Consider the following 24,012-nt stretch of genomic DNA (forward strand, 5'->3'; position numbering starts at 1 on the left):
AACACAGCAAGCACCAAATAAATATTTACAGTTATTTATAAATCCATCTCTAATAATTTAATAATGAACCCATCTCACACATACAGTAAATCTATCATAATGAATATAGACCTGTACAATATACAGTGCGTGTGTGTGTGGCAGTGTGAGCTGTGTGTGTGCAGCAGGCTCAACGGTGGCTTGTTTGGCATTTACACCCCAAACGTCTCATTCCAACAAACAACCATGAATGAGTTGTACAGTCTATAGAAACCTTTCTCCGCGACGATCACTGGAATGTAACATTAGCCAATGACTTCAGAGGAGGCGGAGTTTAAAAACCTGAATCTACTTTCTGTCTGTCCATCAATCCAGGGAGCGGAGACTTGTAGACTTGTAGCTCGTTTGAATGTGACTGCACAGCGCGGATGTTCAGATGAAACACTCGCCCCCGAAACATTTATTTTAAAAAAAGCACTACGGGCACAAACACTACTTTTCCCTGCGTTGACAGTGAAGCGACGGTCCGCTCGTGACATCATGAAGTCAGATGTGCAGACTTCTCTTTAAGTGTGGCAGGTGAGAATAATAAAACATCTGGTAATGTGGGATACTGTGTCCGTCCGACCCCACCAGTCTCACAGCCTCTTTATTGTCCTGATACTGGGACCCTGGGGGCGGGGGGGGGGGGGGCTTGATGCGATACATCCACTGGCGCTGCTGGTGAAGCTGGTGGGGTGCGTTTCTGGGAGCGCGCGGCGCTCAGCAGGTGTTTGAGAGGACGCTGCGGGGAGAGGAGGGGAGTTCATTCAAAGTCCTCTTCGTAGTCATACTTCTCCAGGTCCAGGTTGCAGTGTGGACTGGGGATCTCGAAGAAGTGTCTCTTCGTCAGACCCAGCTCGGTGGAGATGTGCTGCCCCAGAGGGCTCAAAGGGTTATCGTACCTAAACGGACACACGGAGGAAAAGGTCAGCGGTGGGGGTCATTCAAACGCAGCGCATGGGCCACAGGGACGTTCAAGAAACAGTTCGACAGTCGGGAAACAACTGCATATTCAGCTGGTTAGCTTGGCTCAAAGACAGCAGCGGGCCGACTGTGTTCAAAAGGTAACACAACTCACCTACTGGAAACTTTAAAGCCGGCTGATTAACAAAACCAAACTGGGAAAACAAAGCCCCAGCTCAAGGTGTCCTGCAGTAAACCCCGGTGAAACAACAACCTGTCGGGTTTACACTTTTCTACGTGGATTAAACAAACAATATGTAGCGGATTCATAGGTGAGCTGTAGAGGGTGCAGATGGGGGGATTTTTTCTCACAGAGCCAGCCCTGTTTTCTAGTATCTGTGCAAAGCTAACTAGCCCAGTATGTAGCTTTACTTTTTTGTTATACAACTACGGAAGCGGTGTCGATCTCTTTCAAAGTTCCCAACTTGTCCAACTCTTCCTTTAAAGACAGGAGACTTTCAACTGGACAGCACAAAGGAGCAGCACATAAAGGCATGGACAGAAGGAGAGATAAAAACACAAAGTGCCTGATTCATAAACAGACTCCCAGCTCTAGGACACGTGTGCTTTCTGACAAAAACAACTGTCTGCAGTCAACGGGAAACTCAGATTGGGGGTAGATGCTAGGAGTGTGGTTTAGGACAACGCTCAGAGAGAAGGAGGAAGAGGAGGAGGAGGAGGAGAACACTGAATCCCTTGCTGGTTCCCTCTCTGGGTGTCTTACCTGCTCTGGTTAGCAGGCTGTCTCTAGGAGTCGGTGGTGTTCCTAAAAACCGCCACACAACATACCCGTCAACGGCGTCATCTATCACTGACTCGCTCTCCCAGGGGGCTGTGCTGCCGGACGTGGTGCGTGAACTCTGTGCTCAGCCTTCACTGTCGACTCTGATCAACTACAACCGGGCTGTTCCTGCCAGGACGTTAAATTGTCTGCTCATGTTTCCACATTTAACAACCACAAAGTCTCGCTAATACAACGCTCATGACCGTGCCTATATTTGTTTGTCAGGGCCTGTATTTAGCAAACTTCTAAAATTGACACTTTGCTGTGTAAGGCCAACTTAGGAGTAAAAAAAGAAGAAGGGAGGAACAAACTCCTACTTACTGCAAAAAGAATAACCGTTAAAAGCAACTTGCATTGGTCACATGATTTATCACATGTAAGCCTCGAGCAGGAACAGCCAATCAGAGACAAGGACATACATCTGCTATAGTGTCATTGTCTTTTAATAAATATTTTTCAATCGAAATAAATAAATCTAGCCCTCTATTATCATTAAATAAAATATGTTATTCTGCAAAAGCACATATCATTTTTATTTTATTTCCAGGAGCGATTAATAATCTAATATATTTATAGTCTGCAAATAGGGATGAAATGATAGTAAATTGCTGGTAGACGAGGTACATCAGAAGGTTTCACTACTGCAGTGAGTGAGCTCTCTTTTAGGAGAGTCTTTTCATTGAAGTTGGAAGAAATACAATAAATAGCTTTTTTTTTTAAAATTGCGAGTAGGAATCAAAAGGATTTTAAGACTAAAATTAACAGTTTTGGCAGTTTGATGAATCATTGCTCAGGATCGTACGATCTAACGACGATTTAAGTCTCCACTTACACGTCGTTGCACTGATCGTTGGCGGCCTCCTCGGCCACGAGGATGTCGTACTCCTCGGCGGCATATTTCTCCCAGTCTGAGACCTCCTGGCCGTCTGTCTCCAACTCCTTTAAAACAGGACAAGTACTGTGATCCCTTCTGACAGGAAAACAAGTCCCGATGCTCTCACACACCTCGTGGCGTCCCACGAGAGTTCACGCTTACCCGTATGATAGAGAACGGGTCCTTCTGCTCGTGGTCCAGATACTTCTCGATGTTGAAGAAAGTGTCGAAGAAGATGTGGGACATCTTGCACCGTTTGAGGTCCCGCAGGGTGATCTTACCTGGACAGGACGAAATAGGGACATATGGGTTTATGGTATTATGGGTTATTAAACTATTCAAGAGGCCTCACGGCCATTCAGGTGTGGGGTTTTCCACCCTACCCCATCTTGTAGCGCGACAGTGGTTATGGATGTGATCTTTTGTTTAATAATCAAACTACAAAACATCTGGGCCACAATTTGTCAAAATAGGGCCGCAAACAAATTCTTGCTTTTATTGTTTATGAATCTGTCAATCATTTGCATCAATTAACTGACTCATCTAGACTCTAAAATGTTTTTCAAAAAACATCTAACGTCTATTAGAGTGCTCTGTCAAGTTCTTTAAATATTTTTGGTTGAAAGAAAAACAAAGAAATTCTATTTATAAAAGATATTAAAAGAGAAAGGCAGCAAATTTTTCAGATTTGAAAACCAGCAAATGTCTGAATATATGTTGTATAAAATGCTTGTCCCCGTGTGTGTATCAAAATAAATCAATTTCCCCCCAAACGGTGAGTCAAAATCAGGATAAACTGAGCTGATTTAAAAACATCCTCCAGATTTTGCCAGTCTAACCTCCTCATGCAGCTGCTTAGAAAGCTCAGGGCTCCTGACAGCTAAGGCCCAATCACCTTCAGCTTTTAAGCCCTTTTAAACCTTGAACTTCCAGAGTCGGAGCCCTGTCGGATGTTTGGAGGCGGCCGCCAGCTCGCTCAACGTTAAAGATGTCCGATTTGCCTCATGATGAGACACAAGCGTGTTTTCAAAGTGATGTACTAAAATCTTAAAATCAAATCCAAACCCTACACATAGACTTGTTACTGTGATGCCTGAAATGAAGCGTTTCAAAAAGACCAGAAAAGAGACTTTCCATTGATGAGAGAATTGCGTTCAGCATTCCACACGACGGTGGCACTCAAGACCGTCTCTGGTCTGTCAGTAAAAACTCCGCCGGCCTCATCTGATCTGCATATTACGTTGTCATCAAGTGCAACATCTTCATCCACAGCGGGCGCTGAAGCTCACATGCCCGGACCAGTGAGCTCCCGAAAAATAATATCCCATTCAATCCGACATTTGAACCGACTTGTACGTCTCTTGAAATTGTGGCGGGGACTAACTGCTGTGGGAAACATCAGCCTTAAAGTAAGAAGTTGTTGCTTCTCATATTACACAGCTCCGCTAGTGCAGCATACCGCCAGGTCGACCGAGGGTCACATTCACGCTGTGGCTATCGGTACTAAACATGCGCAGCCTCGCCTTGGACCAGTGTCTTCCAAATGGCTTGGAGACAAGACTGCTGGAGGGGATTTGTTGACAGCGTGGACAGCACCAACAGCTGGCACCAATCAGTCCGCCTCATCTGTATGTCGTCGTTTTAGAAAAATAGAACCTGTTAGGACGTTCTGGTGTGTGTGTGTGTGTGTGTGGGAACGTAAAAACGGGTCTGACCTTCGACCTCGGGCTTGACGAGGTCAAGCATTTGGCAGAGGCAGTCCTCGAAGGGAAGAGGCTCGATGGCCATGGTCTCCAGCCTTTGGCACTGGTCCTCGTAGAAGTACTCCAGCTCGTACATGCTGAGCACCCCGTCCCCGTCCAGGTCCATGCAGCGGAACCAGTACTCTATACTGGACACGGGTAAAAGGAAGGAGTGCACGCGTGAGGGCGACGGCCTTGAAGGAACAGGAGATGCGATCGGTGCGGCGGTGAGTCCAGCACATACCTGGTGTCGGTCTTCTTGTCCTCCTCAGAGATGAGGAACCAGACGAAGTCGGCGTAACTAAGCCGCCCCTCCTTGCGCACCTTTCTGTCTCTGGCGGAAGAAACCAAGCGGTTCAACCACAGACATATAAAATGTGTCTTTTCTTAAATAAAAGAACAGCTCGGCACCCTTTGAACTCTGCCGCATTCTTCACTTACCGCGTTACTGTTCCTGAGAATAGTCTCTCAATCATCTTACTGGAGATGGCTGTGGGAGACGACGACAAAGAGATAACTTAGAATCCAGACTTTTGGAAATAGAATTCTCTCATACGACAGTTTTCTCGTACAATTTATTCACAACACATGCAATTCATTCTCACAGACTGTAAATCCAAACTGGCTAGTGTAAGCTCTCTCTCTCTCTTTTTTTATTTTTTAATCTTGACAATGCTATAAATCTTCCGGTCATCATTTTTGCCCATATAGCTGTGGAAATTGTTCCAGACGTGGCGTCATTTGAGCAGAGTATAAATGCTGCTCTCCTATTGATCCTGTGTCTCATTTCCCCCCTCTCTCTCTCTCTCTCTCTCTATTTTTCTCTCACTCACTCACTCTCGGACCATCAACCAAGAACATGTGGCGTGGAGTGTGTGGGGAGGAAGCGCCGAAGACGAGTCCTGTGAACGCGTTTGTGGGCGAGCGGGGACAAAAGCCGGGACCAAATAACGTTTGAAAAGCGCTTTTTAATGGTTTTCCTGTAGTTTGAGACTGGGCTCACAAAAAGGCCAGGAAGGATAAAGGAAAATGTGTGTTCTGACAAGGCATTGGAACTTGTTGCTTGAACTTTGTCTGTGTGATTATAAGATTCACAGTTTATCGAAATACAATAACTCTGGCAGATTCTACTTTCTTTTTTGTGTGTGAAAAGTGAGGTTTGTGCACACCTTGGTCATTGTGCTGTTCCAGGTCCTTCTGGTCTATGTAGAGGTCGTGGTCGGTGTCCAGCTCCCAGAACTTGCAGTAGATGACATAGAAATGTTCATAGGAGAAGAACTCTGTCAGCTGGTTCACATCTTCTTCCTGCTCCAGCAAAGCCAAATTCTGGGGAAAAAGAAGAAGAAAAGGCCATGAGATGTTTTTGTAATATTTATAATCAACATACTCTTAATATACATTAAATTGCTCATGATAGTTTAGAGGCCGGCTTCCTTGTTCATGTTTAAGCTACTGTACTTGTGGTGTCGTTGTACTTTCTTATTATCAGACCATGCATTTGTTTTGTTTCCCCCGGCACAACATCATAGCGTTGTTTTCAGATTTCAACAATTACTTTTGTGAGAACAATGCTATGGTAACAAAAGGAAATTATGGCCCAAACTACAAAAGATAATATTGGAATTTTCCTTTCATAAACTATACATTATTAACACAGAAAAACAACAACTAACAAGTGATTGTAATTGTTCAAATCAAGTGCAACTATAAGTACATTAAGATTTCTATTTAAACCTAAATGTGCAATTTAGGTTGTGCAATTGAAGAGAAATGTTTATATGAAAGAACTCACAATGGTACATTTAAAACAATCAATATTTCTAGACATTTAAAGAAAAAGAAGACACCCTTAGTATATAAACAAAATCTATCTTGGTATCAGACAAAAAAATTTTTTGTGTTCACGTACCTGAAGAAAATTACTTTTCCTGAGCTCAGAACACGTTATCTTTCCAGTCCATGAGCGGTTCACATTGTAGAATATCCTCTGAATCACCTGCAAAAAAAGTCGACAGTGTCATCGTGCGTGACTGAACTCAATCGATGCAGTGCCACTAAAATGCGTCACGCGGTAGCGTACCGTGGTGATGTATCGCGAGTGAAAGTCCGGCGCCTCCTTGAGGAAGGCCAGGCCTGCGTGCGAGTTCACCACATCCTGCATGGATAAAGTAAAGTTGGCTCACTTTGTCTCGACTGCAATGCCTGCCTCATTTCCATAACAAACCCTTCAGAACTGGCAAACGTAAATGCAAGAGGACAACTCAGTGACATGCTGTGCCTACAACAATAACAAAAACACAAGTTCAGACAAATTTCTGCAGTTACTCTTACAGAGACGAGTCAAATGGCAACGCACATGTGGCGTTCTCTTTTTGAGAGACGGAACACATGACAATCAGAGCAGGCATTTAAGTCCATGCTTATTCAGACATTCAGAGTTGTCAGTGTCTATCTGCATCACTCTGTCGTGCCATATGCTTTATGAATTGGGCTATGTAAAGTAAAAATGCTCCGGGCTTCGTTGGGAGAGGCCATCAAATTCAAATGTTCCTTTGAAGGCACAGAACATTCGGTAAACCGGTTTTGGGACGAGCTTAAAGTCTTAAAGATTTGACAGCGTCGCGGCGGGATGGCTGGAGAGAAGACGCTCGCTGGTGACGGCTCTTCACCTTCTCTCCTTCCTCAAGCAATCAAGACACAGGGCTGTGCTGCATTTCAACTGAACTGGAGCTATATTATTGCCATGAACACCCCCACCCCGTGTTTTTTTTTCTGTATTCTACCCCCTTCCCTTTCTGCCGGGAAAGGGGGGGGGGAAGAGAGAGAGAGAGAATTGTTGACATAAATGCGGAGGCGGCAATGGAATTAAAAGGCCTTATTTCGGGGCAGCCGTCGTGCCTCCTTGACTCTTAGTGTGAGAAATTAAATCATAGAGAAACACATAAATCACAGGGCACAGGAAACAGGCGGGGACAGTCAAATCTACTCCACTGCAATCCGCCTTTCATTCATCAAAACAGTCAAAGGCGATTCGCGGAGCAGGAACCATACAAATTAAACGGCGGGTGCCACAAGGCATCTCTGCCGGTATGCTAACGGCTGTTCAGTGCAGCCCAGCCGGTCCTGCCAGCATGAGAATGAGTCAGGTGGAGGGTGGGGAGGGGCCTGTGTGGAGCGCCAACGATTGTCAAAGAGAATGAGAACACAAACAGCCAGCACAGCAGGTCCACATGGCGAGACTGACCAAACCAAATCCATGATTTCAAGGATTATTTTTGACGCTATAATGCATGCATCACATTTCCATCGCCATCCCCCCCTGCTTAATTTCTACCGAGCCTGAGTCCCGCACTGATGAAGAGCTCCTCGCAGGATACTCCCTCTCCATGTTACAGTAACGTCCCTGAATTAGTGCTCTGCCACATGAAAAAGCGCCGCTTCAAGCAGGGCAGCCTCTAAATTGAGTCCAGTTTGCAGTTTTGCCATGCCCGCATTGCCAGGTCCAGCCCTCTCCCTGGGTGTGCTGCAGCCAGTACCTGCAGGAATGGAATAAGGTCGTCTTGTTCCAAGTAATTACAGCCAGGCTTGGCCAAGAGGTGCACGAATTTAGAAGCGTCGTCGTGACAGGTCTGCAGAGTTCTGGGGAAGAAAAGAGAGAACAGATGGTTGCAAGGTTACTCCCACTTTTTTGCTCTTGTGTTCTCTCTATTCTTTGTATTAATTATTCTTTCAAGAGCACAAGTTTTGAAATTGTCCCCGGTAAGTGCAAGTGGAAATATAATGCATTCGGAAATTAGGATTCTGAATCGCGGCCCGGTGATTACGAGCGCCGAGGGTTGTGCGAGCGACGGGGAAATAATGTGAGAGGTCTGTTGTGGCCTCTCATCTAAGAACGACGAGGTCACAAGCTCAAGTCAGAGGCCAGGTCTATCCGGTTCTGTCGAGGCTGGCGCATAAATACAAGAGCGCGCCTATTGCACACAACAGTGTTGAGCCACACGGCTAAGAGCACAGCCGCCATTACAAAATCCCTATGGTGGTCCTTTCAATTTCCTACAGAAAGACACTGAATCGATGTTTTCATTAAAATTTACTGTACGCTCAACAACTTCTCCCTTGTGAGGCCTTTGTGATCCGTGACTTCTGTTTGGAAATGAAAAGGATAACATCGCGATCGCAGAGAGCTGCATTCAGCTTCTGTAGTCTCAACGAGTGGTCATCATCGTTCAAAAGGGAGATTGTGCGAGCCATTCGGCTGCGAGTGTTCCAGCGGCCCGGGGAGAATAAGAAGAGCCATTGTCTCACTTTCTCCACATAGCCACGAACTTGTGAACGGACACGAAGCCGGTCCTGTCGCCTCCAGCCGAGCAGAACAATGGCATTTTCCAGTAGAGAGGACACTCGCTGGCCTGGGGACAACACAAGAAACAGAAGAGTTTGGAAAGTGTGTGGTGTGCATGGGGGAAGGGTACACAATATCTTTAATGCAGAAAAACAACAACACAGCGATACTGTTGGTTTTGACGAGCAGTGTTGCACCACATAGAGACCCAAAGGGAATCCAGCTGTCATTTCTCTCTTCACTCAGGTTACCCTCAAATAGCTCACATCCCCTCAGGGAGATAATATTTTCCAAAGAGGTTTCAAAATCAGCAAACCTTGGTTAAGTCAGTGGGCAAAATGGCCCTAATGAAAACAACTTTGCTGGGTGGCAACTGCACCTCCGTGCCGCAGAGCACACTCTCACCTTGGCGACCTCCCCCATGTCCTCAATGGTGGCCCTTTCATTTGGGAATTGGGAAAATGTTTTCTCAATTTTGGAAATGAGGCTGTCGATGTTGATGTTGGCTTGGGGCCGGCCCAGTGGGAAGTAAAACTTTGGAATGCTTTCGCTCAGCGCTGTGGTGACGGGCTCCTGCGTCCTCACCTGGGCCTGAGACAAAACACATAGAAATGCACTGTTAGCCACTGACGCTAGCAACGGTTAGCGGCTCACAGCTCAAGCAAGCCTTGACACAAACGCGACATTGCTCGCGCGGCAACCACAACTCTCAACAGCCTCAGGACCCATCAGGGAAGAGTTGTGATTACGCAGGTAGTAGTTATACTTAGCATCTATTTGTCTGTAACCCTGTATTATAATTTCCACTTTAGTTGATTGTCACTCCGTGATAGGTTTAAATTAAGACATGTCAAGGGACATTAATACCATGCTTTGACTGACAATCATTTCAGTGCGTTGCTGAAAACCATGATTGACCTTGTTAATGTCATCCGTTTATCAAACGACGTCTATGAGTCTGGAATTTAATGGGCCTTATAGAAAATAAACAACATTTAAATACTTCTTACAGGAGTCCTGGGGGAGGTGGTTGGGATAACTCATCGAGAATTAGTCATCAGCCTTACTGGTGATTATCGTCACATCTGTGGCACCACAATAGTTTAAGAAGTATACTTTGGTCTTTAGCCGCATAATGGGTGGAATCTAACTGTAAACAAAAGGATATCTCTAAACACCATGAAATTGCACAAGACAACCACAAAATGTGAGTGACTTGTGTATACAGAGGTTATTAACAATGTGTTTTTACCAGTTACGTTCATAAACAGACCAATATTTCCAGTTGTCAGTTTAGATTTCAGTTAAACTCCTCATGTTACGATCCGTGTTTACATACTTGAAAATGATGGGTTCAATAAATACGGACTGGATCTTTAACAAGTACAAGCTTTTCTTTACAACTCTGTTCATTAAATAAATCAATAAATTCCCAGGAGACATTTTGACCTGATAGCATCACTCACATGACTCAAGTATTCCAGCATACACAACACAGTGGCCTCAGAATACACCTCAATCAAACACCGACATTGTCATTGGCCCGTGTTATTGATCAAACTTTTGTTTTGTCTACGTTGACTGGGCCTATAAATTAAAAACACATCTTCTTTAATAGACAACGCCAATAAAGGATGAGGCGATTGCAACTTGTTGCAACGTGTATAACGCAGGCATGAAAACGGGTCAGGGGGAAAAAAAGGTGAGAAGGATATTATTACCCACGATGAGGGGGGGTGCAAAACACCCAACAACAAACATTTGATGCTGAATATGAAACAGAGTGCAATAAGGAGTGAGCGTGGATATGAACGTGTGAAAGTGACATGTAAAAGAGCTTTACAATTGTAGATGGCTGCTCAGAAGATGCTCCAACTGACTCCTGCTCAGCCGAAAGTACAACTGAAAGCTCTCGTCATCCAGACACAACTAGCGCATAGTTATTCGCCGTACTCTCTTTAAAAAAATATTTTAGCGTTCTTTCCTGATGTGTTCAATGACTCAATTCATCAAGCTGTAGCTAACGTTAGCTAAGCCTATGTCAACAGAGCTCCTGGGTAACTTAACTTAAATATACTGTACCATCAAATATGATATTACCATGCACTCGCGCTCCCTTCTGGCACGCGCATATGTTCGCAGTTCACTGACTATAAAACGACCCCCCTACCCCCTTCTCAAAACAAAATAAAAAAACTAAATCGAATCTACATGATTCACGTAGGTCACCTATTTTGGTTTCAAAAGATTGAGAGAGACACTTTTGGGTTTAGATCCAACTTTTTCAGTTTAGACACTGACTCAACTCAAACATTGTAAAACTAAATGTAACAAATACATACATAAGTATACGTAAATAATTAAACAATTCAAATGTAAACCTTTTTATTGCAGCAACAATTTGGACAAAACTTAAACAGGTATTACAATTTCCGAATATAATATATGTAGTAAAGAAATTAATTTAACTGAATAGATTGACCAATTGTCACCAACACTTATTCAAGCTTTTTGAGACCGTATGGGCCTGATATAGATACTGGTGCATCCCAAGTTTAAATTAAGTACCTGATCAAAGGCAAGTAGTATACAGTAGTCAAACTTGGGAGGCACAGTGTGGGTTTAGGGGTCTTTTAGCTGAGTCATGACAAAATATGATGTCTTTTTAAAGACGTCACAGCCTTCCAATACACGACAGCACGGAAAAACGTCTGTGTGAGTCCTTCTAACTTCTTCAGCTTCCGACCCCAAATAATAGCTTTGTGTGCGCTCCCCTCTGTTGACTCGACATGGAAACCAGTGTGTCTTTTTAAGTCTAGTAACGATGATATAATGCAATAATCATTTACGCAATGACACATATTATTCCAAACCAGTGTGATTTATTACACCAGCAGAGCACAGCTGACACACTGGAAGGAGATCACATTCATTGATAGAACATCCACTTGGTGTCTTGCTGAGGATCTTGCGAGGGAGCACATTAATCTGTTAAGCCACAGACTTAAAAAGCCAGAATGCATTAGGATCAAAATGTGTTATGTGGCACATATCAGCCACTTACTAAAAACAGCTTGAGCCGAGCATGCTTCACTCTAAGTCGTCACCGCATACCCAAAGACTATTTACATGACTGATTTGCCAACTGGATCAGTATCCGTGGCCTCGCAAAAAAGACAAAAAAAATACCATTGTGTGTTTTTTTTTTGGTCCAACACATTCTACCAATTGTTCTCAAGTCTCACTGGATTTGTCAAAGCCTACATGTAAGCATCACAAAAACCTTAAAATTATAGTAGAACTAAATCCAGCTATATCCATTTTTACAAAATATGTTTCGACACTGAATGAAATGGTTTTGCCGTATTTCTGTCAGCGGTAATCTGCTCATTTCAACCAGAGAAATGAGAAATGCTGCTGATCCTCTGCTCTCTTCTGTCCTGTGCGTCGGCGTGAGCCATGGCTATAAAAGGACATAAACATCTCCTGTTGCCCTGCCCCAGCACTGTCCCCCCTATCTCTTGCTCCATGCTAAACGCTAGCAGAGCTCTTGAGCGCAACAGCTAAACCCCGTGACATTTTGCACCATCACGATGATGTGGTCTGGAAAAGGACAGTAAAGCGGCTGAGAACAACATACCACATAAGATGAAACATCCCCCAATAATCCCCCAGATCATGTCTCATATTTCTCGGCACAAAGATGAATACCCTGACCCCAAAACACCCACAAAAAGTGGGAATGACTGCACAACAATCACATTGTTACATGTCACGGCAATGTATGTGTGAGCTCGTTGATGAAAGTTGCCTTGGGAGAGTGATGAAACTGGTTTGTCCTCAATGTGCAGCTTTCTCCAACAACACCTGTAGTTTCACTTTATATACATTGGTGAGTGAGGAACAGGTAGAATTACCATATATCAACAATGGCCTGAAAACGTAGCAGCGCAAGCTGAATGCCAAGACACGAAGCACACAAATACCAGTCTACATTATTGGACCAGCCCACTGGCTGACAGGCCAGAGAAGCCTGTGGAAGAGGGCACACTCATACAGTCAACACCTGCCTGTCCTTGCTGGAAGGCTCTGAGCCTTTTCTTGAACCGAGAGGGCAGAACAAAGTCACAGCCGCGTGCCAGCAGGGCCAACTCCTTCCTCAGGTCCGGGTCCTGGCGCAGAGACAGCTCCCTCATCCTCATCCTCGCTCCGGACAGGATGGGGAAGACATAAACACGCGAAACACAACCCCTCAATCCAGCGTTATCCTCTCCACTGTGCAGATCACTTGGTGCCAGTGAGCACTGTGAGCAAAAGGCAGTGGCAGCAGTGGAAGTCCTCCGTGTCCCTGTGATTGTCCTCTGTCAGAGTGAGAGCCTCTTAATGCAAGGGAGCAGCTGCTACTGTGACTCTCTCTCTCCCATTCCAGATCTGGTCGCACAATCTCAGCTCTGCCTGCTGCTGTTGCTGGTCTGTCCCAGTCCCTACATAACATGCACGCACACACACACACACACACACATTCACCGCACAGGGTCAGGGAGCCCTTGCCTCAAAGCCAGTGGGGAGATAAGAGGCGGCAGGGTGTTTGTGTGTGGGAGTCACTTAGTGTACGTGTGGGATGGGAGGGGTGTGTGCAATGGCTCTGCCCTTTCCAGTTTGCATTCCTCAGCGCTCATGGAAGGTTATGCAAAGAGACAGACCTGTTGTTGCAGCTTGCAGCAGCCTCAAACGCCAAATGAGGGATGCACCTCAATACCGCAATGACACACTGCTCATGTTCACTGGCTTCCTTTCTGAAAAGCCTCCACACAACCAAATACATTGCTTGAGCTCCGAGGCCTGCAAACTGGATTTCCTTTCCTATTGGACAGTACGGACAGACGCTAATGGGGAAAATTCTAAATAAAACCCCTGAAGTGATGGAATATAATTTCAGCCACATGCTAATTCTGCCTGCATCTGTCACCAATACTGCCTGAAAGTATGAATCACAAGAACAAGCGGCAGACAAAATAAACTTAATGAGGCGTTGGCAAAGAAATACACAACCATGGTACGACTATAATACAACAGATAACAAGAATGTAGGTCAAATATATATATTCTATACAACTATTCTGCATTATGTCTAAGGGTGGTCTTTGTTTTGCCTTTTCCTTGCAAGCCTGGGCTGCCAGCCATTCCACGTCTTATTATAGTTGATGGGCAATATAGGGGGAGGGAAAGACATTTCAAATTCAAAGAATGATGACCAAACAAGTCTGTGCCTATTAAAAGCACCAGTTTGGGCAATCCAAGAAACTGGACCTGGAAAACAAGTCCTCAAACAAACATCCACTTTCGGTTGCTCCTCATCCCACCTGAAGTGATGTCAATTACATCAATTCACCACAAATGGGCTGATCTAACAGGTCTGTGGTCACCATCACTGCACCGACTGTATGGAAAGCCTAACCCCTCCCTTCTCCTCCTGCTGCTGCTGCTGCTGTTGTTGTTAGAGCTGATTAAACAGAAATGGTACAGAGATGTCTACATCAGCAGGCTATTTGAACAAACCTATGTTTTTGTTAATGTTATTGTTATTTCACACAGAACGCACACATTATTTTTAGATGACAGGATCACAAAGTCACAAAGACAGTTTTCCATTGGTTTCTGCTCAAACCCAGTTCCTGTTATTGTCCACACAGGACACTGCACATGCTTGATAAGCTGTTTGTACGACGGCTTTTTAACACCGACTGTCTTTTGTTCCTGCTCATCAATTCAAATCAACCATGGAAAGGACATCACCAAGGCCAAAATAATCAATTAAAAAAAATAAACACGGGTAGATCACAACTCACAAGGAATACTGTTCTGTCCGACCTTGTGTTGGAGTGGGTTTCACAGACTGGGGTTTCACAACACAGACAAGGATAATGATGTGTTTGTTTACGTATGAGGCAACTGTCCCGTTGGTGTTTTAAAATCAAGACACACGTGGTGTGAACAGCAGGGTGTGGACTAAGGAATATCTCTTTTCAAACCCACAAACCAGGACCTTTACAGTAAATGCACTGCATGTTCAGGCACACACAGGTGTATGTGCTTATGTATGCGCCACATGGGTGCTATTTTATATCAATATCTGGCCGTTTTACTAAATTGTGCGCAAACAAAATAATTCAGCGTTGCCTTTGCCGGTACTTCACGAAAGGAAGGAGCAAGTCTTTTTTTAGAAAATAAAAATGTTCTCTTAGCAACAGCCTTGCCAACGACAAATTGATTGATGCCGATACGCATCAAGATAAATCAGTGTTGAAGTCAGATGTGCGCTGCACTGTTTATGTTTTTATGATGAGTTACAATGAATAAGGTCTATGTAAGCACTGAAAACAGTCTCAGTGAAACAAAAGTTAGAGCACTTTTGCCCCTGTACTGTAATGTACTGCGGTTACATTTTAATGTAAAAAAAATGGAACTGTAAATAACTAGGATGGACAAAATCCAGCAAACCTCATTCCTAACCAATTCATCGAGGGCCATTGCAGGTGGGCCGTCCAAAAAAACCCCTGAAGTAACCGTCTACCAGTTAAACAGACTGCTAAAGTACTATGTCCACACTCTAATGGGTCCCTGTGACGAAAAAGCGAAAACTCAGACTGACCCCACAGTACGTCTAACCTGTCAACCTTTTAATCAGATTTGTACAGAAACCTGAGTTCAGTCATGGCCTTTTATTAGATAACACGTGAGATTTTAAAAACACACTGTGTTAATAAGTAAGTGACTATTGGCAGGTCAAGAAGTTAAAACTCCCAGCAGTCGGATGACTATTCATAAATTCTTGAGGTTGTATTTCAGTTAAGATAGAGATAGATAGACACTTTATTCATTCAAATTTAAGTCATCAAGAAGGTAGCCAACACTGTTGTTGTAAAACTGTGATATTCAAGAGACAACATGCAAGGCAGACAGGCAACTGCAGTGGAGAGAGATATTGCAGGAGGGTGGGGCAAAACCGATTAAAATTCCCCCAGAGGGCTTTCCCAAGCTGTCAATACAAACAAACACAACATCCCACAAACTACATTCAGCTAGCTTCAGTTTCTGCGTTACGAACATGATTGAACCAGTTACATGTACCACGGGACACCCACACAGAGATAACGCAGACCATCCTATAACAGTGGGGGCAGAGCCACAGCTGGTTCACGGCAAAGGGGTACAGAGATGCTGCTGCAGTAAAATCCAGAAAGCTCCGGTCCAATCCACCACAATCGGATGTCTGAGACCGGGATTTGGGATACATGTGAACGTGGGCCAAAAATAGGCCTGATTGACTGACAACATGGTGGGCTTAGGCCAAGGCAGACGAGTAGAACATGATGTGAGCAGATCAGCTGGCTTGCGTAAGAGCAATAACGCAGGAGCAGAGTCGGACAGTTGCCTTAGGGGTTTGTTGGAAGATCTATGTAGACCACATGGCACCAGAAGTAGAGAAAAGAGTCATAACCCTCAGGAAAGAAGCTCCAGATCAGGTGTGACAATACTTTGACTTTAAAAATTACATTGATTTGATGTTTCCAGGGTTTTCACTACAGTGTGAGCACAAATGATGTGGCTAGTATGAGTGCTAAGATAACCTTGTTTGGAGTTTATACATACTGAGCTTATTCAGTTATGAGTTTATGAATAGACAAAAAGCACAAACAGGTCAATTGAGACTAATGACAACAGGGTAAGGAAATAACATTAGATAGATAAACAACAAAAGAAACGGAACAGTGTAAAAGGTGCCTTTGTGCTCTAGAAATAATCATAAAATGCTGACGTAGGTAGCCACCTCATATTTATTTGTGCCATCTCAAAGAATGCCTAGAACAATTGTTTCCGAGCTGAAACCCAACATTTGGTACACTTCATACTGCTAAATTCCCAAGACTTTAAAATAAAAAGGACCTGTGGAAAACCCTCAACACCTGGTTCTCTCTGACAGTTCAGGCAACTGATAACGTGACCCCAGACCCTTGCTTCAAATAGCTTCAATGTTGCAGAGCCAAACCGAGGACGTTACAAAAATACATCTTGTGAAATAACCTGTGATCCTAAATGCGGACGCTGAGAACTGAAGTAAAAAACAAACCCTCAGAGTAAATGTATTTATACTGATCTATATTGCTAAAACTATCGAGTGTCTCCGTGTGTGACCTATTGTACCCGTACCACAGAGGACATTTCAGCTGTTGAGCTGCACAGCAGAATCAAAGCCCTTTATAGGAAGCCGCTATTTACTCTACATAGTGCAAATGACAAATCTATGACTACGTATTCTGACAATGAGCAGCTTCTAATAGAAGTTGTTTCAGAGAAAATTACAGAGAGGATGAATGTGCTGCCACGCCTCATCTCACTGGCAAAGTTCTGGGTGTCTAATGCCAACACAAGGGAACCAAGGCTATCTATATCGGTGTCTGATGTCAAAGTCAGACCAGCTGTTCCAGGCTGCATCAGCGAGACATAAATTGAATTTTTGAGTAATCCTTTGAAGAATGCATCTGTATGCAGGAATTCATTTTGTTGTCTTTAAATAGGAGTATTATTTTATACATCTTCACGATCCCTTTAATATTGAGTGACACGGTGAGGCCACATGCCATGACACGTCATAGAGGAATATGCACAAACTGTCCAGCAGTTGTGCATTATTAATCTGGGGGTGGTGGCATTGGGGGACAAATGTATACAGGCATGGATGTGGCAATCAAAAGGTCCAGATCCATCTGTGAAACCTCTTACTGCTTTACCATTGGGACTCATATAAAACAAGACAAGTAGGAAAGCTCTTGGTAAAGATTGAAAGCCAATAGATCACTCTTGTGAGAAAGCGAGAGTCCAGCAATGCCTTTTACGTTCTCTTCCTCCTTCAGGCTGTTTTAGCAATGAATCATTTATCATCTGGTACCAAAAAGGCCTAAGCAAGACTATGTTTGCATGATCACCTAGACCCGAGATATCCTTGTGTACAGAGGATCAAAAACTGGAACGGTGTTTCATTTTGATGCATTTTAGGTCACTACATGCTTTAAGAAAAACCTGTAACATTTGCTTTCCATATGAAGCGATAAATATTTCCAATATGAATACGTGAGTTATGGAAACTGGTGTTCTGTATACTCTTGGTATTGTGAATCTGTTTATTAATTTGTTGCGACTTGTAAACCTGTGCAGACTAGGTATAGTTATCTGCATTACACAATATAAAAGATGATGGCTTTGCTGATGCCTCCTCGAGACTTTAGCCTGTCAACATCATGTCACTAAGAGCTTGTGCCTCCAGTTGTATGGCTGTCACCACACTTATTACGCTCACAACTTCTTATCTTCACAGAGCCCTTCAACAGACATACTAAACTGTTTCGGGGCTTTTTAACTGCTTTGGGCAGCTGTGTTTCTTCTATAGAATCGAAGCAGCCCAAAGCAAAAAATGTTTACATCGAAACATAAGATTAGCAACACATGGACCAAACAGAGTAACCAGAGTGGCAGTGATAGGCTCGGTGCAGACACTCCCACCTCTCATACCACACTAATTCACGGGCGAGGCCTGAACATTTGGAAAGTATTTGCCTAATAATCACTACATTTGCCTTCAGACATAGAGGCTCCACTATGATAGTGCAAAGTGGACAGCCCTTCAGAGTCTTTGATCTTGTTGGATACTCAGCAGCCCCTTGTGGCAAGCCTTGGAAAACAGAGACCCCAGAGGATACATTAGGGGCAACTTTGAGAAACTAGAAATTGAAATCAATAAACGGTCAGGATGGCTAAAATAAACTAAACATAGCCCCTGAGTGGAGGATTTGAAATATTTTGAACTTTGAAGGATGGCAATCACATGGAAAAAAAGATCAACCACATACTCAGTAACTCGTTCCATTTACAATTGGATATCTATGCTATGTCTGATGAGGTGAAACCTTGTCTGCAAGGCCGGTGCATTCAGCAAACCCATGAACGTATAATCTTAAACAGCGGTTACGTTTAGGCCTCTTTCACAGCAGACGTTTTGGCTTGTCAAAATAGTAAAAGCACTAGTGTTACTAATAACATTAATATTGGCTCCATTTTATTCAAATATATCATTAATCCATGACCGTGCACCAGCACGCACAATACCAGGACCCTAAAATAGAAGCAGCTATCTATTATTTAAGCCTGTGTTTTTTTTAATACTAAAAAAAGAACTATTGGCACGGTTCTTGTGCAACCGTGTGCATATATAATGTAGGTATAGATGTTTTAGTTAACAGTCCTCATTTCTTTGGTTGAAGCAAAGTGATCAAGCATGTGCGTGTTTTCAAGGTGGTTATTAACTTAGCTTTACAAACATAGAATTAATTCCAAGCTACTGTGTTGGAATGTATTGTAAAATAATGCTATATTCCCCGTCTCTAACGGCGCCTCAGATCTTACTGCTTATATCGGTTGCAAAGCCAACTGAGCTTTGCAACACACCCTGAAGTCATGGGTACCTCAGGTGGCTCCAGGAATAGTGCCAATACTGGAGGACACACCTTGTTTATGTTCTTAAGAGCAACCTTATATGACAGCCCCAACGCTTGATCTCGTGAGAACCTCTGAATCCTGTTTGAACATGTGAACTGGTTTCAGCCTTCAAATGTTCAAGAACTTGCCTTTTTTGTGCTGACAGACCTCCGTAACACCCTGCCATTAGATCCAGTCACTCTGGTATTGCTGCTACTGCCCGAGGGTAGTGTGCTGGCAGACGGGGGGCTGGATGGGGTACCGAGGGGAAGGGGCTTCTTCTCCGCCAGGTTCCGCTGGGATGCCACATTGTTGTTCTCGTTGAAGGTCAAAGACTTTTTGTCCTGGGTGTCCCCGCTGCTCAGGTTGATGTGTTGTCCACTTTTGATGATGTCAAGATAATCTTTGAGCAGCGACTGAGTTGCAGTGTCACTCAACCAGTTCAGAAACAGTTCATCAACTTTCATCTTCAGAACCGGCTGGAGGACTTGTGGAGACGGCATCTTGCAGGAATATCGCCTGATGGCTTGGACCAACGTCACCTGTGTAGAAATATAAAGGGGGCGTTAACATCACGAGCCCCCCTCAAAGAATACGGCCACACTGTAGAACCGATGACATGACCACGTTAATATAAATGCAGTGACTGATACAAAGCAACGCGTGCATTTGCTCGGGGTCAGTAGTCCTTCGCTTTGAGTACACACCACGACACCAACTGGCGTTATTGAATTTTTAGCGCGAAGCGTCAATGCCCCAGGCCACAGTGCACGTGAACACATATTGACCCCGGTATCGTTAGCGTTAGCTAGTTTAAAAAAACAAACTCCACTGTAAAAGATACAGCTGATCGAAGCCAGTATATACTTAGCTCGCGTCACGCAGGTGTCAGACTAACGTTAACAACAAGAAGGGTCTCCAGAGTTACTCTAAGTTGGTGTGAGATAATATTAGCAGGAGGCGTGTGTTAGCTTCGATAGCTCTGGCGAGCTAACGTTAAGTAGTTGAGGTACCAACCTGGGGGTGTATGCGGGGTGAGGCCTAACGCGTCGAGAGGACCCTCTACGTTACTTCCTTCATCGGCGAAGCTGTTGCGCGCGTATCCTTGGACCCGAATTTACAAATGCAACGCGGCTGTATCTCTGGCGGGCATTTTTCGCCGAGCGAGAGCAAAGCACACAAGTGCTACTTATCGGGCTCTCGTTCCCCTGGTAACCACAGCGTGTTAACGCGAGATCTTCCGCAGGGTGAGAGTTCATCCGTTGGCTCGTCCCAGTCCCACGCTTTTCTTTTTTCTCCCTCCAAGAACATGTACTTTCACCGCCCACCTGTTCAGATGAAGAGTCTGCTTCACAGCTCGCTGTGGTGTGTACAAAAATATTTCTCCTCTCTGTCATTACTTCTGCTGCTGCAGTTTTCCTCACAAGCCTCAGTACTCAGTGGGGAAATAAAAATAGCATTTGTTGGTTTAAAATACTTCCTCTTCTGCTAGCAAAATGTTAAAACAAATATAGAAAATAATGTAATACTGGTGCTGCAGAATTGACCCTGACAGTTTTACGTTAGACTAACGTTACTACTACAATGCCTAATGTAATGTTACAACAACTATAGCGTCTAGCAGCTTCTACTACTAATGTTAGCTGGTCAACGTGTTTAACAACTTCGAAGATTATTTGGCAAATTTAACATGTAACAATCAACAATGTGTATTTTATGTCAAATCTTAATTCTAAATGTAAAAAGTAAGTAAAAATACAGTGGAGTAAAAAAGTATTTCAAGAAATAGTACATTACCTCAACATTGTACTCAAATGCTTCATGTAATTAATGCTTAATGTACTTAGTAACATTTCACTTCTGCATGCACCAAGTCTATCTTGGATGAACTCGGCCTTTAACGACACTGATGCGGGATGCGGGCATTCTTGATTTTTTTTTGTACAATAAACTGTGATGTTATATTGATACATTGTGTTTGTGCAACCCATGTTCCCGACGAAACTGCCATCTACATTCCTTTTTGTCAATTCATGACTGTTTGGTTTCTGCAATGCACGGTCCAGATCGACTGGGTCGTCGTTGTAGGACTCCTCTTCAGGAAACGAGTCCTGGGTGACCAATTTGGCCTCTTATGAACTTGATCCTGACTCTCCGTGCATGAATAACAATGACACATCTGCGGCTGATTCCACTCTCTGTTACCTCCTCACAGCCTTCCTCATTGCAGCAGCTGGGCCGAGCACCTGGTGTGTGTGTGTGTGTGTGTGTGTGTGTGTGTGTGTGTGTGTGTATGTGTGTGTGTGTGTGTGCGTGTGGAGCTGGACATTCTTATTGATTTTCTGTAGGGGAGGAGTGGTCGGTCCCAGACATCGTGGCTCCCCCCTGCCGCGCACCCCCACACCACCAGCGTAGAAAGCAAGCAACACAAGGAGAGGTCAGTCGAAAATAATGGGCACTTTATTTGACACTGTGGTAAAAAAAATAATGGAGTGGAATGACTTCAACTGCATGGACTCTGTATCTGGTACTGAATCCAACCATCAACATGTATGCATATTTAAGAGATGAAGAAACTGGTTCTGAAAATGACCGGGACCCATTCCGTGATCACAGTCAGGAAATGAATGCTGCAATAACAATTTCACTGCGAATTACTTTCACTTACACAAGCATTGCAACCAAAAAACAACAACTTGATTACTCCACGTCTCTGTGAACACAGTGTTGCCGGGTAATTATACCGATTATGCAGGCAACATAACAAAATGGTCTAGACCAATCTGTCCCTTTTGGCAATGACAGATTATAGCCCCAAACAAAACTTTTTTTAAAAAAAAGAAAAGTACTTATTTGTAGCTAATGGTTCTATTTTGTTGACTTTTACTGAGATGCGAAGCCTTAGTTCTCAATAAAGACCATCACACAGCTGTATGTTGACAAAAGAAATGTACATTATTAATGATATGTTATATATCTCTATTTTTATCATGAAAGACATTCGGGACACCTCTCACCTGAAACCTCTATCTCGCTAATAATCCACATTCAAAGGGCCTGCGGACTTTCAAGAGCAAATTAATGGCGTTTGCGCGGCTGTGGAAATTATTGACCGAATTCTCCTGATTGCTTCCCTTGATAGCGCCAGTGAATCAAATCTGAAACATTCAAAGTTGTCTGAGACCCGGCGCGTAATGAGAAACCTCTTTGTTCTGTGCTTTGGAGCCTAATCAATATCAGAAACGAGAAGAGGAAAAAAAAAGAAAAAGTGAAGGTCTCGAAACTTTAAACTGTGCAACTTTTCAAAGTGTAATTACAGTGTACAAATAGGATTTTACCCAAAGCAGTGTGCATGTTTTTTTCACGCCTTGAAGGACATTTCAAAGGTTTGGCCGAAGCTGAAACCACAGGGGGACAGCTGGTTAGCGTAGGAAAGTGTTAGTGAGGAGTTCATGTGTGCAGCTCTCCCTTACTGCTGTCAGCGATGCTATACGGGCGCTCTGTGAAGTAGGCGATAAGCAATCTGCTCTAATAAGGAGAGTGAATAAAGTTGAAAGTGTTTGTGTTGTAGCTGCGCTCTGTAGAGAGTTATTTGGACCGTATTATTGTGCATGCACATAATAGAATAGGCGATTACTTTGAGGTTCAACTTTGTTTTGCGGCGTGCAAGTTAAACACAACTTTGTTTTTTTTTGTTTCTTCAAAGAAAAAAAAGCCGCTCATTTATGGATTCAGATTTTATTATATTTTTTATCGAATCAAGTGTCTCAATTTCATCATATTCAAGAAGGCGCCTAATTGAACTGTAACATTGGGCTTTGGGCAGCTGTAATAACACAATTAGTTTAAACATAGATGGATGGTTTGAATAGTACTTTGGCAAATACTTTCCCCGATCACTCATTGCATTCTGACATTTGGACAAAATGGACTCCCAGATGGTTGTCATTGCAAAAGGTTTTGGGATCCTTTGATTCTGATCCAAGCCTTTATATCTTCACGTGATCGCGGGGGATTCTGGCGCCGCTAACCTTGAAGTTACAAATAGCCGGTCTGGTCTGTAATTTTCATACAAAAGGTACTTTTCAGATTAAATCTCCTGTTTAAAGCGGGGGACATAAAGATCACACGGTGACATTGGCTTGAGCTGCTCAGGCAAATCTTTGTGCCAGACATAAGTCAAACCACGGTCATGCAGTCAAACAAGTTCTTCTCTTCTCAATAATGAAACCTTATCTGAATAGTTTTAACAGATTTTCCATCAATTTTGTAAAAAAAAAAAAAAACTGGCTTGACAATTTATTTAAAAATACATAAAGTATAAAATACGTATGGATTTAATTTATACTCTGGAACATGATTGTAAAATGTAATCTTCAGTTGTATGTGACACTATGCAGTTCATGGTGGTTGAAAAAAAAGGCTCAGAATGTATTTGAGTGCGGATGAACAGAACATTTTAATACCGAGTACAGTTATGCAGCTGTACAGTTATAAAAATAGTTCAAATAAGTTCTGTGGACACTCGATGTGTCCTTCCTCGAAAGACCTGTCATACACCGTCAAGTAAACTATTGTGTTACTCCTCACACACATTGTGTTCATTTAAAAAAAAAAAAAAAACCTAGATGGGATAAGCACTTGGTACATTCAGAGAGAGGTTATTAGTATTTACTTGTCACACAGACACAGGAACTACACACACAAACGGGCACGTACGAGTATGGAGAGGAGTTTTTAAGCCCTCCAAAAT

The 24,012-nt window shown here is 43.4% G+C and overlaps 1 protein-coding gene across 3 annotated transcripts; it reads right to left on the minus strand.

The window, feature by feature from the left end:
- Positions 1-410: 410 nt before the first annotated feature.
- ppp2r3b (protein phosphatase 2, regulatory subunit B'', beta) lies at positions 411-20,482 on the minus strand. Of its 3 annotated transcripts, XR_011077312.1 has the most exons (15): positions 20,277-20,482; positions 19,409-19,801; positions 9,132-9,317; positions 8,690-8,793; positions 7,921-8,023; positions 6,465-6,539; positions 6,294-6,380; positions 5,554-5,710; positions 4,826-4,874; positions 4,629-4,718; positions 4,358-4,533; positions 2,805-2,923; positions 2,601-2,707; positions 1,709-1,894; positions 784-923 (listed from the first exon to the last, which is right to left on the minus strand). XR_011077312.1 is itself a non-coding variant. In XM_068572777.1 (14 exons), exons 2-14 carry the CDS (start codon positions 19,760-19,762, stop codon positions 785-787), a joined length of 1,746 nt encoding a protein of 581 aa, XP_068428878.1. In that variant the 5' UTR covers positions 19,763-19,801; positions 20,277-20,482; the 3' UTR covers positions 411-784. The 3 variants fall into 3 exon arrangements, 2 of the variants coding, with proteins under 2 accessions (XP_068428878.1, XP_068428879.1); XM_068572777.1 differs by lacking the exon at positions 1,709-1,894 and having other exon boundaries at positions 411-923; XM_068572778.1 differs by lacking the exons at positions 1,709-1,894; positions 19,409-19,801; positions 20,277-20,482 and adding an exon at positions 12,797-13,170 and having other exon boundaries at positions 411-923.
- Positions 20,483-24,012: the final 3,530 nt, after the last annotated feature.

This window comes from Clinocottus analis, unplaced genomic scaffold (genome assembly GCF_023055335.1).
Source record: "Clinocottus analis isolate CAN_PGR_092001 unplaced genomic scaffold, fCliAna1.0.p SCAF_12, whole genome shotgun sequence".
NCBI lineage: Eukaryota > Metazoa > Chordata > Actinopteri > Perciformes > Cottidae > Clinocottus > Clinocottus analis.